The sequence below is a fragment of the Vulpes vulpes genome, unplaced genomic scaffold (assembly GCF_048418805.1).
Source record: "Vulpes vulpes isolate BD-2025 unplaced genomic scaffold, VulVul3 u000000695, whole genome shotgun sequence".
Classification (NCBI taxonomy): domain Eukaryota; kingdom Metazoa; phylum Chordata; class Mammalia; order Carnivora; family Canidae; genus Vulpes; species Vulpes vulpes.
The window spans coordinates 362,599-375,113 of record NW_027325815.1 but is presented as its reverse complement, the minus strand read 5'-3'; the positions used below and the strand labels follow the sequence as shown (position 1 = coordinate 375,113).

The window sequence follows — 12,515 nt, the reverse complement described above, 5'->3', positions numbered from 1 at the left end:
CCCAGAGAGGTGAAGTAAATGGCCCAAAGCTGCACAGTAGGTTCATGACAGAGTGGGCCTAGGTCCCAGGCCTCCTAACTCAGGTCCCATAACTTTCATTTTATTTTATTTTTAAAGATTTTATTTATTTATTCATGAGAGACACAGAGAGAGGCAGAGACACAGGCAGAGGGAGAAGCAGGCTCCATGCAGGGAGCCCGATGTAGGACTCGATCCCGGGCCCCCAGGATCATGCCCTGAGCTGAAGGCAGACGCTCAACCACTGAGCCACCCGGGCATCCCGGGTCCCGTAAGTTTTAGGGGATGCATCCCAGGTCCTGTAAGTTTTAGGGGATGTATTACCACCACCACCACTGCCCACAGCCATCCAGGGGTCTCACCAAGAATGTCACAAGGGCCAGCCAGTGACAGGGGGCACTGCAAGGCCGTGGCAAGGTCATGGCTTTGCACTACTCCTAGGAATGTCCCTCCCCTTCCAGCCTGGGATTCTTGCCACCTTTAGAGTGTTTGCTTCGGTGTTTGGAGTCCTGGGGAGCCCAGCTGTCACCTCCGCATGGGGCTGTGGCCTCTGTCTCCTCCACCCCTTGTAGGTGAGGAGCACCTGAAGCCCTGGGGGCTTGGCTTCCCCTCCCCCAGGCCCTGCAGACTCCCAGCTTGTTCCCACTGATGCTGATGCTGATGCTGATGCTGACGCATGAAGTCCTGGTCCGGAGCCTGGTGGCCATGGGCTGTTGCCTGGCAACCGCCTCTGAGAGACAAGTTCAAGGTAAGGCCTTGGGTGTGAGCAACTTAAATATCTGGAGATGGGGAATCAGACAGGGAGGGTCATTGCCACCCCTTCCTGCCTGCCCAGGCCCTTGACCCCAAGCTTCTCCTCAGCCTACGGCCCCTGCGTTTCCAATAACCCACAGATTCCAGGCCCAAACCCCTATACAAGTTCCTTCCATCCCCTCCCCCAGCTGTCCCCCCATTTATTCAGGGTAACTGCGTGGCACACACCCAAAGGAGGCTAGAGTCACAGTGTGAAAATTGCCCCCTGGACTTTGCGAAACGGCATTCCTCGATTCATTCATTTGTTCCAAGTCTTCATAGTTGCTGAGCCTGGGAACACAGTCCTTGCATAAAGAGACGAGGCCGGCGGGACCTCCACACGCATGACTGTGAGTGGGCACAGGCAGTGAGGCATCGTGTGGCGGGAAGCTCACGGGATCCAGAGGGGACCCTAGCCAGGAAACCACTCCCATGGGACACTCAGCCCCTAGCAGTCCCTTTGCTCCCACCTCATGCACACCTGCCTCAGGCACAGTAGGCCCTTGGCTTTAACACTGCAATGTACCTTCACTTGTGGATGTGGCTGAGGTGCGCGAGCCCCTACTATGCACCCTGCACTGGGCTCACAAATGCACAGTCTTTTGTTGCTGCCTGGCCTGCACCCCTGTCTTTGGCAGCGGGTCCCAACTCACCCCCTACCCCATGGGTCAGGCCAGACTGTCTGTCATAGTGTTCCACGTCCTCCCTGGTGGAAGGATAGGCACATGACCCCCACCAGGCCAATCATGGCACTCCATCACCTTGTCTTTGGTGACTGGCCCAAGGAGTTATCACATGACCCAGCCAAGCCAATCAGCTTTCTGCCCTGAGATTTGCTATTTGGGCATCAGAAAAGAATGCATCTACCACTTTGTGATCAAGATCTATAAGGATGTAGGCTGAGGCTTATCGGGTCATCTTCCATGTGCCCTGGAGGACTGGGATTCTGGAAGGCCATGCACACAGACCTGGGCTCGCAGAGCTGAGAGATGAACAGAGGGAGAGATGCCCCACACACACCCATCTACGCACACCAAGTGATACATGCAGCACCTAGCAGAGGAACTGCCCCAGATCACAGCTGTGGTCAATGTGTCACTGTCTTTATTGTGTTTACTTATTTAGGGGCAGGAGCAGCAAAGGGTTTCCCTCTGGGGCTTTCCAGCCACCCCAGTCGACCAGACTCACCTGCCCCAGGAATCAGGATGGCTGGGTGGGCCAGGGAATGCTGAGATGTGGGGGATCCTTCTTCACTCAGACCCCTAGATCCTCCTCAGGGGAACCCCAGACTGAGGGCTGGGCCTCCTGCTCCAATATCCACACGAGGTCCGCTTTTGTGAACTTCTGGGTGGGCCGCACCCCCTAAGTCCCCTCTCTCTCTTTGGCCTCTGCCTCTCACTGCCACTGATCCTGGTACCTGCAGTATCCTTACCCCCAAGGGCCAGAGACAGAGAGGCCACTTGATGAAGAAGTAGGTATGGGCCAAGCCCAACATGGGGGCTGCTTCCATTTTATAACCTGATACACTCACCCCTGCCCATTGTAGTGTGGGGGGCAGTTGGCCCAACATGACTCATTTTCCCCCCAGATCCAAGTGGTAGGCAGACAGGGACAACCTCCATTGTATGATGGGAAAACGGAGCCCCAAAGAGGTCAAGGCTAGCCAGGATCCTGAGATGGGTTGAAGATGTAGGTCTCCCAACTTGTGCTTTCCCTGAGGACCGCCCTGCCCTCTGAGGGGTGGGGGATGGAGGGGTCTAGCCTGAGGTGCCCCCTTCTCCCCAGGGCCAATCCCACCATGGCTTTAAGGGGTTATCTCTGGGAGAGAGTCCTTATATGGTGGCCTCTCCTGTGGTCCCTCTCCAGCTCCCCTTCTCTTGTCTTCCCTGGGCCGCCTCAAACTGTGGCCCCAGACAATCCAGAGAATGGAGAAGCCTGCTTGCTGACCCACAGGGTCCTGAGTCTCAGCTCTGTCCCCAGGCCACCGTAAAGGCACAGCCCCTCCTAGCAGTGCAGACAGGCCCTCAAGGGGGCCAGCGCCGTACCTTGCAGAACATTTGCTTTCCCATCCCGACTGCATCCTTTCCTTGAGGCCGATCAGACCAGGCATCCACAACCTGCTCTCAGCCAGGCTGCGGCAGAGCTCAGCCCAGAGGGGCCAAGGATGGCTGCAGATCTGTCCTCCACCCTCCTCCCTGTCCCTCTTCCTCCTCCCCTTCCTCACTGTGCTGTTTAGACACTGCATTTCCCTGACAGCCTGCCTGACCCGGGTCCTGCCTTGGTCTCTGGGAGTGAGGAACGCCCATGGGTGCTGCTCTGAGGAGGCTCCCGGAGCCCTCAGACACCCAGAGGACACACTCCTCACCCCCCACCCCTGCAGCCACAGGACACAAAGTGAGCTGCTTTGGGAATTGGTCAGCTGTCCTCAACAGAAGCTGGGCTTTGGGTGGCCTAAACTTACGCAGTTTGGAGACCCTCTTTATGAAAAAGAATATAAAATTACAAGTACAAAATTAGATAAGAGGGCCTTGGGCGGGCCCAAGTGGTAAGGGGCCCTGGAGCTGGCCTGAGGGGCTTCCCTGGAAGATCCACCTCCTCTCAGGGCCAGGAACTCAGAGCCCCAGCACTGACCAAATGGGCCACAAGGGCCAGGAGGTTATTGGGTTGTTCAGCAGTTGAGGCCCGAGGCCCAGAGGGGAGGAAGAGCTGGCCAAGGCCTTGCAGCAGGTGGGGGAGAGCTGCTGTGGGGCCCCAGAAGCTTGCACCCCTCCCCACACGGGAAGACTTTCTTCTTCTTGGGGCCTCAGCCTCTCTCCTGTGAACCTGACTCTGTCTCTCCAAGGACCAAAGTTCAGGCCAGTCTGCCAGGATGCTCTGTCCTGGAGGGGGAAGGCCAGTCAGCACCTGTCCCCTGAACCTGGACCCCGTTCAGGAAGGTCAGCCAGCAGCGATGCCCCTCCAGATTTCTCATCCAATAGAGCTTGTCCTGGCTGATTCCTCCCATCCCTGAGTCACAGAAGAGAATGCAAAGTCCAGAGAAGGAAAGGGGCCCAGGCCAGGCCACACAGCGAGCCTCAGCAGCTATGGGATCAGAGCCCCGGCCTCCAAATATCGGGGGGCCTCTGACACCATGGGCGGCATGCCCCAGGCACACCCACAACTTCTGCCCCTCCGTGGGCCACGCTGGACCTCCCTCTGCAGGCCCCTACAGATAGCTGATGTGCAGCGCGCCCGGCTTGTCTGCAGCGGAGGCCTCTAGGGGTAGGGGCTGCTTGTCCTTGCTGGCCTTCCCGCTGGGCGGCCGCTCCTGCCCGCTGGTGCCAGGCTGGGTGATGAGGCTGACCCGGCCGTTCATCCCCTTCCCCTCCCCCTGCTTCCCGGCCCCGTCCTCCCCCTCCCGGTCCTCCCCATCCCGGTCCTCCCCCTGCTCCTCCACCGTCTTCTCTGGAGGTCCTCCGGCGGGCTCCTGGCTGCGCACGCGGCGGGAGGGCCGTAGCAGGACCCGGCGGAAGCCCTGCTTGAAGCGGTAGGAGAGGAAGCCGTAGAGGATGGGGTTGGCACAGCTGTTGGCATAGGGCAGTGCCACCACCAGGAAGTAGAGGCCGAAGAAGGCCGGCTCCTCGGGCAGCGGGCACACCACGTTGACGATGTTGAGCACGTAGAAGGGCATCCAGCAGAGGACGAAGAGCGCCACCACGGCCACCACCATGCGCGTGACCTTGCGCTCCGAGTGCCGCCGCCGCTGGCACGAGGGCGCCCGCACCCGCCGCCCTGCCGAGCGCACCTTGACCACGATGAGCAGGTAGCAGAGGCAGATGACCAGCAGCGGCCCGAAGAAGCCCAGCGCGGCCGTGTAGATGATGAAGCCCGCCCGCCAGGCTGCCGCCGGCTCGGGCCACTGCATGTGGCAGGTGCTCATGCCGTGGGGCACCCCCGAGAAGACCACCACGGGCAGCACCACCACGGCCGAGGCCACCCACACAGCCACGCTCACCGTTCGGGCCACGGGCGCCGTGCGCCAGCGGGCCGAACGGGTGGGATGCACCACTGCCAGGTAGCGGTCCACGCTCATGACTGTGAGGCAGAAGATGCTGGTGAACTGGTTGATGCCATCCACGGCCATGACCAGGCGGCACATGAGGGAGCCAAAGGGCCAGTAGGACAGGGCGTTCTGGGCAGCCAGGAAGGGCAGCCCCAGCATGAAGAGCTCATCAGCCAGTGCCAGGTTGAGGATGTAGACGTTGGTGACCGACGGACTGGCCGTGTGCCGCAGGACCACGTAGATGACCAGTGAGTTGCCCAGCAGGCCCACCACGCACACCACCAGGTAGACCAGGGGGATCAGAACACCGCTGACGGCCAGCCCTGCCACACTCGGGGCTGCCGACACATTTCCCACGGTGGCATCCAGGGGCCAGGCCGAGGAGGTGTTCCCGGGCTCCAGGGTTGTGGGCACCGATGCAGGATAGCCTAGGGTGTCCATGGCCGAGGGGAGAGTGGTCAGCAGTCAGCTATTGGCCTGGAGGAGGAAGGACACAGCCACGTCATGGTGGATGATGGCTTTCTCCGCACTGCTCTCCCCATCACACTGACCTTGGAGACTTAGAGCATGCCCGGCCAGCGTTTGACACACACCAGCTCTTTTACTCTGCCTAGGCTGGCAAGGTAGGCCAGCAAGGTATGCCCACTTCTCAGATGAGGAGGCTGAGTCTCGGAGAGGTGAAGCATGTCATGTAGCTAGGGTGTGGCGTGGGACGCAGGCCTGCCTGGCTCCCGAGGGCAGCGACCTTCACTGGCTTGTGCACCTCAACATCTCCTTCACCTGTGCACCTGTGAGCACTCCACAAATGTCTACTAGAGGAGTGAATGGGTCATTCAATCGGCCCATGGCAACATAGGCCCTTCCTGTTCTTTTTCAAATGTCTTTGACACCAGTGCATTTTACGTCGCAAGTCAATGAAATCATATTGTTTCACAGAGTGATACCTGCCTTTTTGCATAGGAAGCCCCCCGCTGGCAGGACCCCAAGTGGATCACCCACTCTGACTGAATGTGTTCCTCTCCCTGCTCCGAAATTCATACATTAAAATCCTAACCCCTAGAGAAGATATTCGGAGGTTGGGGGGGGGGCCCTTTGGGAGGTGCTTAGGTCTTCAGGGTGGAGCCCTCCTGAATGGGATCAGGCTTCTTATAAAAGACCCCGGAGAGCTACCTCACTCCTGCCATGTGAGGACACAGCAAGATGACTATGAACGAGGAAGCAGGTATCACCAGACTCTGAATCTGCCAGCACCCTGACCTTGGACATCCAGCCTCCAGAACTTGGAGAAATAAATGTTGTTTATAAGCCCCCTCCTCTGGTTGCAGTATTCTGTTACAGCGGCCCCGAACCGACTAAGGCAGCCACCAGCAGCCCTCACGTTGGGAAACCAGCAGCTGCATATCACAGGTCTTTAACCTTGAATCTGAGTCTCCAGATGAACTGCACAGGATCCATGAACACCCAAAACTGGTGCACATTAATGCATCCTTGCCTTTTTCTGGGTAGAGCCCAGAGGTTTTATCAGGTTCCTCAGATTCTGAATGCAGTTAAGAGCCACAGGCACATCAATGTCCCCTCTCCTGGGAGTCAGAGTGCTTGGGCACCTGCTAAGCCTAGCCCATCCCCTGGGGCCCCCAAAGAGGCCCTGCCTGGGATGGCCAGCTGTGAAGCTGGGGGTGGGCGCGTGGGGCCCCTTCTCACCCCGTGGTGAGGAACTCACAGCACACTGGGGTAAGTACAAGAGAAGCCACCTCACCCTCCACACTGGTGGGGCAGGCTTCCTAGAGAAGGGGACATTTCAGATGGGTCTTGAGGCATGAATAAGAGTTTGCCCAGCGGCACAGTGGGAACCAGCATGCCCTTTCTTCTCATGCTTCCCGCATATTCTAAGGAGCTAGGACTCTTCCCACTCCCCAGCTAGACCGGCTCCCCTTACATGGGGAGACATGCTCTCAGCTTTGAACCATCTTCTGGTCCCTTCACACAGCACAGGCTCTGCATCAGTGTTTGAGGCACTGAATGAATCAGAGGAGCCCAGAGTGGACAATTCTCATTGCAAAGGGGGGATGAATTGCTGACAAAGGAAATTCAAGCCCTGCTCAGAAATGCCGCCCACCTCAGAACTTGTGAGCCTCCCTCAGCAGGACTTCCTGGCTCTCAGGAGGCCCTCTCCCCATCTCTCCTTTCTGATGACCTCCCCCCTGTCCCTCGGCTCCTGTCTGGCCCCTGCCTCTCCCTACAAAAAACCCTGAGAGAGAAAGAAAGCCTCTGATGTCCCCACTCTGAGCCCACACTGAGCCTGGATCACCTCCAGTGGGACCTGCCACCTGCACTGCCCTATGCAGATGTGATTTTTAAGATGCAAAGCTTCTGGAAAGGGGAGGCACCCCAACTTGGAGCAAACGCCTCTGGGTGGGTAGGCATGCCTGTTGCCCCTGCTCAAGGACCCTGGCTTTATAAAAGTTCTGAGCCCCAGGCAGGGCGATGCAGAGAATAGGCAAAGAATCGCTTGGCTGTGGCTCCCCCTTTTGATATCCCAGGCTGTCTGGCCTCAGAGCACCCCTCCCTGCTCCTCCAACCCCAGGGCAGGAGCCCCTAACCTGTCATTACCCCGGGATCTCATCTGCTCTCCTGAGCCTGGGACAGAGGACACAGGGCTCACAGGATCCTAACAGGGCTGCCAGCTTCTTGTCACCCACCCCAGCTGCCAGGTTCCAGGCTAAGCTGGCAACATGCAGCATTCTATGGGGTCTTGTAGGAGAGGGACTAGCATTGTCCCCACCATTAGACAGGGTGCACAGGTGAGGCCACACAGCCCTGGACACACAGCTAGGAAGGGGCAGACCTGGGAGGACCCTTTGGGTCATCCTCCAACACACACACCACCTCCATTTCACAGACTGAGTCTGGGCCCTGGGGAGGCACCCAGCCGGCATTCCACTCTCCCACCAGCCTATGCAGAGCTCCCCTCCCTGCTCTCCAGGTTCTTGGACTATTCAGGGGCTCAAACCCCTGGAATCTCAGGGTCCTAAAAATAGAATTTTAGATACTTAGAACTGAGGTGTGGAGTCATAGATTGTTAGACTCCGTGTCCCTGAATCAGAATGTCAGAACTCCTGAATGCCAGCATCAGCCCTCTTCCACCTGGATTTGTGGGATCTGAGACCTTGGAGATCTTTCTGGCTTCCTTAGCCCGAGAGCCCTACGTCACCCATCTGTCCACCTTGCTGCCCTGCGCACATCCTCTTTACAGCATCCCCGTGGGGCAGCCAATCACAGCCCAGGGCTGGAGGAGGCAGGAAAGTGCTCTCTCCTGAGAGAGCAGGGAGCTGGGCAAACCTAATTTCCAGGCTGCAGGGACAGATGCCCCCAGGGAAGCCTGGAGGTGAGCTCTGAGACAGCCCCCCTCCTGCTCAGGCACACGCGTGCACAGCCCAGCACACACACACAAGCACACATGCTAACACACACAACCCTGGCGGGAACACAGCACAGCCAGCCAGGCCCTGCCTTTGTGCTGGGGACTCTGCCTCCACCCTCATCTGGGCGCATCTTCCCTGTCAAAGTTTAACAGGCCGGGTGCCAGGAGCAGGAAAATTATAGCTTTCTGCGGGCATAAGCCAACCTGCAATTTAAGGGCCGCCTTTTCTTTTAAGGAGCTGGAGTCCTGTGCATGATCTAGTTCATCCTCAGGGAGGAGGGATTTTTTTCCTCCCTGCCTGGTTTATCTTTGGCACCAGCTTGCCTGAAAGCTGGGGGTGGACTCTTCAGAGGACTGTTTGAGAGGGGACAGAGGCCCAGAGAGGGTGAGTGGCTGCCCTGAGCCACACAGCAATTCAGGACAGCCCCTCAAAGATGCCAAACACCTCAATCCACTTTCCTTTTTTCTGCTCCCATCCACTTACCCTCTTGAATCCTGGCTCTGGGTTGCAGGGACCCTAAGCTATTTATTTCTTTAGCCTCGGGACCTGGCACAGCACCCCGCACTGGGAAACGTGAACAGACCAAGCAGTTCAGCAAGTAGAGCTTGGAGCAAGATGGGGCATTGCTCCTGGGCCCAGGGCTCAGGCCCCCATTGTGAGATCCTCACAAAGCCCAGGAGGGAGGATTTTTAAAGGGGAGGAAACTGAGACTCAGAGAAGTTCAGTAACTTACACAAGGTCACCTAGCTGGCGCATGGGACACCAGAATTACCACCCAGTTCTGTCTACTTCTAAACCATCAGTACCTCCGGGTCCCGCCGGCTTCCCCTGAGGGCTGAGAGGAATCCAGGACTGGGGCCTGGACGGCCCTAAAGGCTACAGGCTGCTGCCCCTGGGCAACTGCATTCTGTTTGCTGTCTGTAACCCTGGGCCTTCCACTCAAAGATCTGGATTGTGCTGGTCATCAGAGCTGACCAGCATACTCCCCTCCCAGATGGGGCCTGACTCCCAGGGACACACCCCATAGGCCCTGGGTTGGGGGACTTGGCCTGTGCCACAGAAAGATGCTACCCAATTACTGGGTGACCTTGGGCAAGTCACTGTCTCTGGACCTCAGTTTCCTCCTATTCAAATGAAGACTGTTAGACCCACTTCCCAGGGTGGCTGTAAAGATTAAATGGGATACTGTGGAGCCCAGTGCTCGGCATGGATGGGGAGCTCAGGAAAGCTGGCCCCAGGGCCGGGGAGGCCCACCGACATGATGCATCTGGTTTCTTCCAGAGCTCTGACGCTCTGCTGCTGTATGATTCCAGGATTCGAGAACTGTGGCCCCAGACTCTGAGATTGACTTGCCCCCCACCCCCCACAGCCCACCAAGAGGTCACAGGAAGCCCTCCTTCCTCCTTGGGCCTTCCCACCCTCTCCCAGCCCCCAGCCGCAGCTTCCCAGGTTCATTCCGGGCAGAGGGTGTGCTCCAGATCCCCACCCTCTGGGACCCCACCCCACCCCCAGCCTCCTTACCTGCCCATGGGGCGAGGGCTCCCCTGCTGGCTGCCAGGCTGGTTATCATTCTGCTGCCCCTTCTCCCTGCCCAGTCCCCAAGGGCCCAGAGCACTCTCAGCTGGGGTCCCCCCACAGTGCCCACTTCTAGGCGGCTTACGGCCCAGGCCCCCTAGGCCCGCGGCGGCCACGGCTGCCCACAGAGCCTCTCCCATCTGGTCTCCGGCCCTGACTTCCCACGGGCTCCTGGTGCGTCACCCCCCATCTCCAGGACACGTCCTGGGGGGGGGGGACTGGAGGCCCAGAGTGAGGGGTCTGCGGGCAGGAGCACAGGGTGGGGGTGGACAGAGAACCTCCCAAGGAGGAGAAAAGGGGAGCAGGGACTGTCGGAAGCCAATAGAAATAGAGGGGAAAGGGGGGCTCGGTCGGAGGTGGAGAGAGAAGGAACGGAGAAGACAGTGAGTGGGTGGAAAGCCAGAATGAGGGGGAGTGATAAGAAATGCGTGGCAGGGAGAAGAGAAGCAGGAGCAAAGAGGAGAGAAGGGGCGAGAGGGAGATGCAGAGAAGAGGCAGGGATGGAGAGCGAGGAAGGAGGAAGAAGGAGGGGGTGGCAGGCAGAGTGACAGAGAGGGATTGTGCCACAGATGGTGACATGGAGAGCCAGGGAAGGAGGGAGCAGGGGTGGGGGGGGGCTGCGGGAGGGGCCAGAGAGCAGGTGCAGGCGGGGGGGAGGGGCGGCAGGTTAGGAGAGGAGGGGGAGAGGGGGTGCAGGCGGGGGGGGGGGGGGGGGGGGGGGAGGCAGACCCTGTTACCGCGGAGATTTGGCCACCCACGCTGGCCTTGGCTCTTGCTGTGGGGCGGAGAGGAGAGTGTGGCACTCAGGGAGCTGGACGCCCCCCCCCCCCCCCCGGGGCCACTGTGGCACGTGTCCTCCTAGGCGACAGCTGGGTCCCAGGGCCAGGCAGGTGAGGGGCTGAGAGCGCGGGCGAGCACTGGGTTGGGAGTCCACAGTCCTGGCCGCAGGCTGGACACCAGCCAGAGGAAGGCCAGGTGGGGGCAGCAGTCCTAAGACGGTCTGGTGGCCAGAGCCCGGGGAGCCCAGGGCAGGGTGGAGGTGGGAGGACCGGGTAAAGAATGGAGATTTCAGGCTTTGGGGCCCAAGGGCAGGATCAAAGATCCTGTACAGGAGAAAACAAATCTCCACTGTTCAGAAATTGATACAACTCAAAATGGGATAATAATTGAGAACAATGTTACTGAGAAGAGTGGAATTCTTTTTTGGGGGCGGGTAACATTGTGTTTCATCAGAGATCAAGTCAGTATTTCCTATCCTCAAATAGGTTGCAAATGCTCATCTGTAAAATCCTCTCTTAGCTGCCGTCTGCACAAAACACGGGCTGTGGGCTGGGTCGGGCCCCTGGGCCGGATGTGCCAGCCTGTGGGCTAAGGCGCTGGGCCTGAGCACACCCCGGGGTGCCCCTGGATGAGTGCCCCAGCTCCTGCTGACCCACCCTGCGACCACAGCGAGAACACCCTCCTCGGGCCCGTTTCCTTATCTGGATAGTAGGGAGGTTGGACTAGATCATTCCATACTCTTTGGATGTAAGCATTGGAAATGCCTAGGGCTCAACTGAGAATGATAGGGGTTTTTTGTGGTTTTTTAAAGATTTTATTTATTGATTGATGAGAGACACAGAGAGAGAGGCAGAGACACAGGCAGAGGGAAAAGCAGGCTCCATGCAGGGAGCCCGATGCGGGACTCAATCCCGGGACCCCGGGATCACACCCTGAGCTGAAGGCAGATGCTCAACCACTGAGCCACCCAGGCATCCCAGTAATGACAGCTTTTTATTAACACCCCCCCCCCCACCAGGGCCAGCAGTTTCACACACACTGCCCTGTGTCGTGGCCACCACACCGCCGACGATGACAGTGAGCAGTGCAGGGTTTACACACGGGAAGCTGGGGCTCAGAGGGGGAAAGCAGTTTGCTCAGATCACACAGCCAGCGAGGAGGGAGGGAAGAGCGTCCTGCTAAAGGTGTGCCCGTCAGCACCTCCCAGGGGAGAAGGGGGGAAGGAAGGTAATGGGTCTCTGTTGAGCACCCGGGGGGTGCCAGGCACCACCCAGGCCCCTTCCCACCACGGGCTGTGCCTCAGGACCGGGCTGGACCTGCTCCATCACTGGGCACCCCGGGGCTGATGTGGAGTAGCCCCTCAGAGAGCCAGGAATCCAATTCTTCCAGAAGTGCCGCTCTGGGGGCTGCGGCACACAGTGGGACTAGGAGCACACCGGCTTCCGGAGGCCCCTGGAGCCCCCCTTCCACCCGCCAGGGGAGCTGGGCAAGCCAGCCCTTCCTTCCAGCCTCAGGGTTCCTCCCAGGTGCAAGTTACTGAGGAGTAGGCAGTGGGCAGCTCCTGGGAGTGAGGGAGGCTTCCCTGGGGCTCTCTCCCTCCCCTCCCCTCCCCTGCCCGAAGCCCTCTCAGAACCGACCCCATGCAGCCCTCCAGGCTTTATACCACACTGACCTTGCCTCCAGCCTCTGCCTCCTCCTCTGCTCATTTCCTTCTTCCCTGAGCTCCAGGCACACCCAGCCTCACCCATTCATTCATTCATTCATTCAGTTCTAGAGGGGTGGGCTCAGGCCTCTGTGAGACAGTGAGGGGAATGGAGCAGTCTCTAGGGAAGAGGGCCCAGGTAGAAAGCAGGGTGGCTGGAGGCAAGGGAGGCCGGGAGGCCTGA

General features: G+C 59.0%; 1 protein-coding gene across 1 annotated transcript; it reads right to left on the bottom strand.

Annotated features, from left to right (window-relative positions):
- Positions 1–1,897: 1,897 nt before the first annotated feature.
- On the bottom strand, positions 1,898–10,345 carry SSTR3 (somatostatin receptor 3). Its single transcript, XM_026010993.2, has 2 exons — positions 9,796–10,345; positions 1,898–5,329 (listed from the first exon to the last, which is right to left on the bottom strand). The coding sequence occupies exon 2, from the start codon at positions 5,291–5,293 to the stop codon at positions 4,016–4,018; it is 1,278 nt and encodes a 425-aa protein (XP_025866778.1). The 5' UTR covers positions 5,294–5,329; positions 9,796–10,345; the 3' UTR covers positions 1,898–4,015.
- Positions 10,346–12,515: the final 2,170 nt, after the last annotated feature.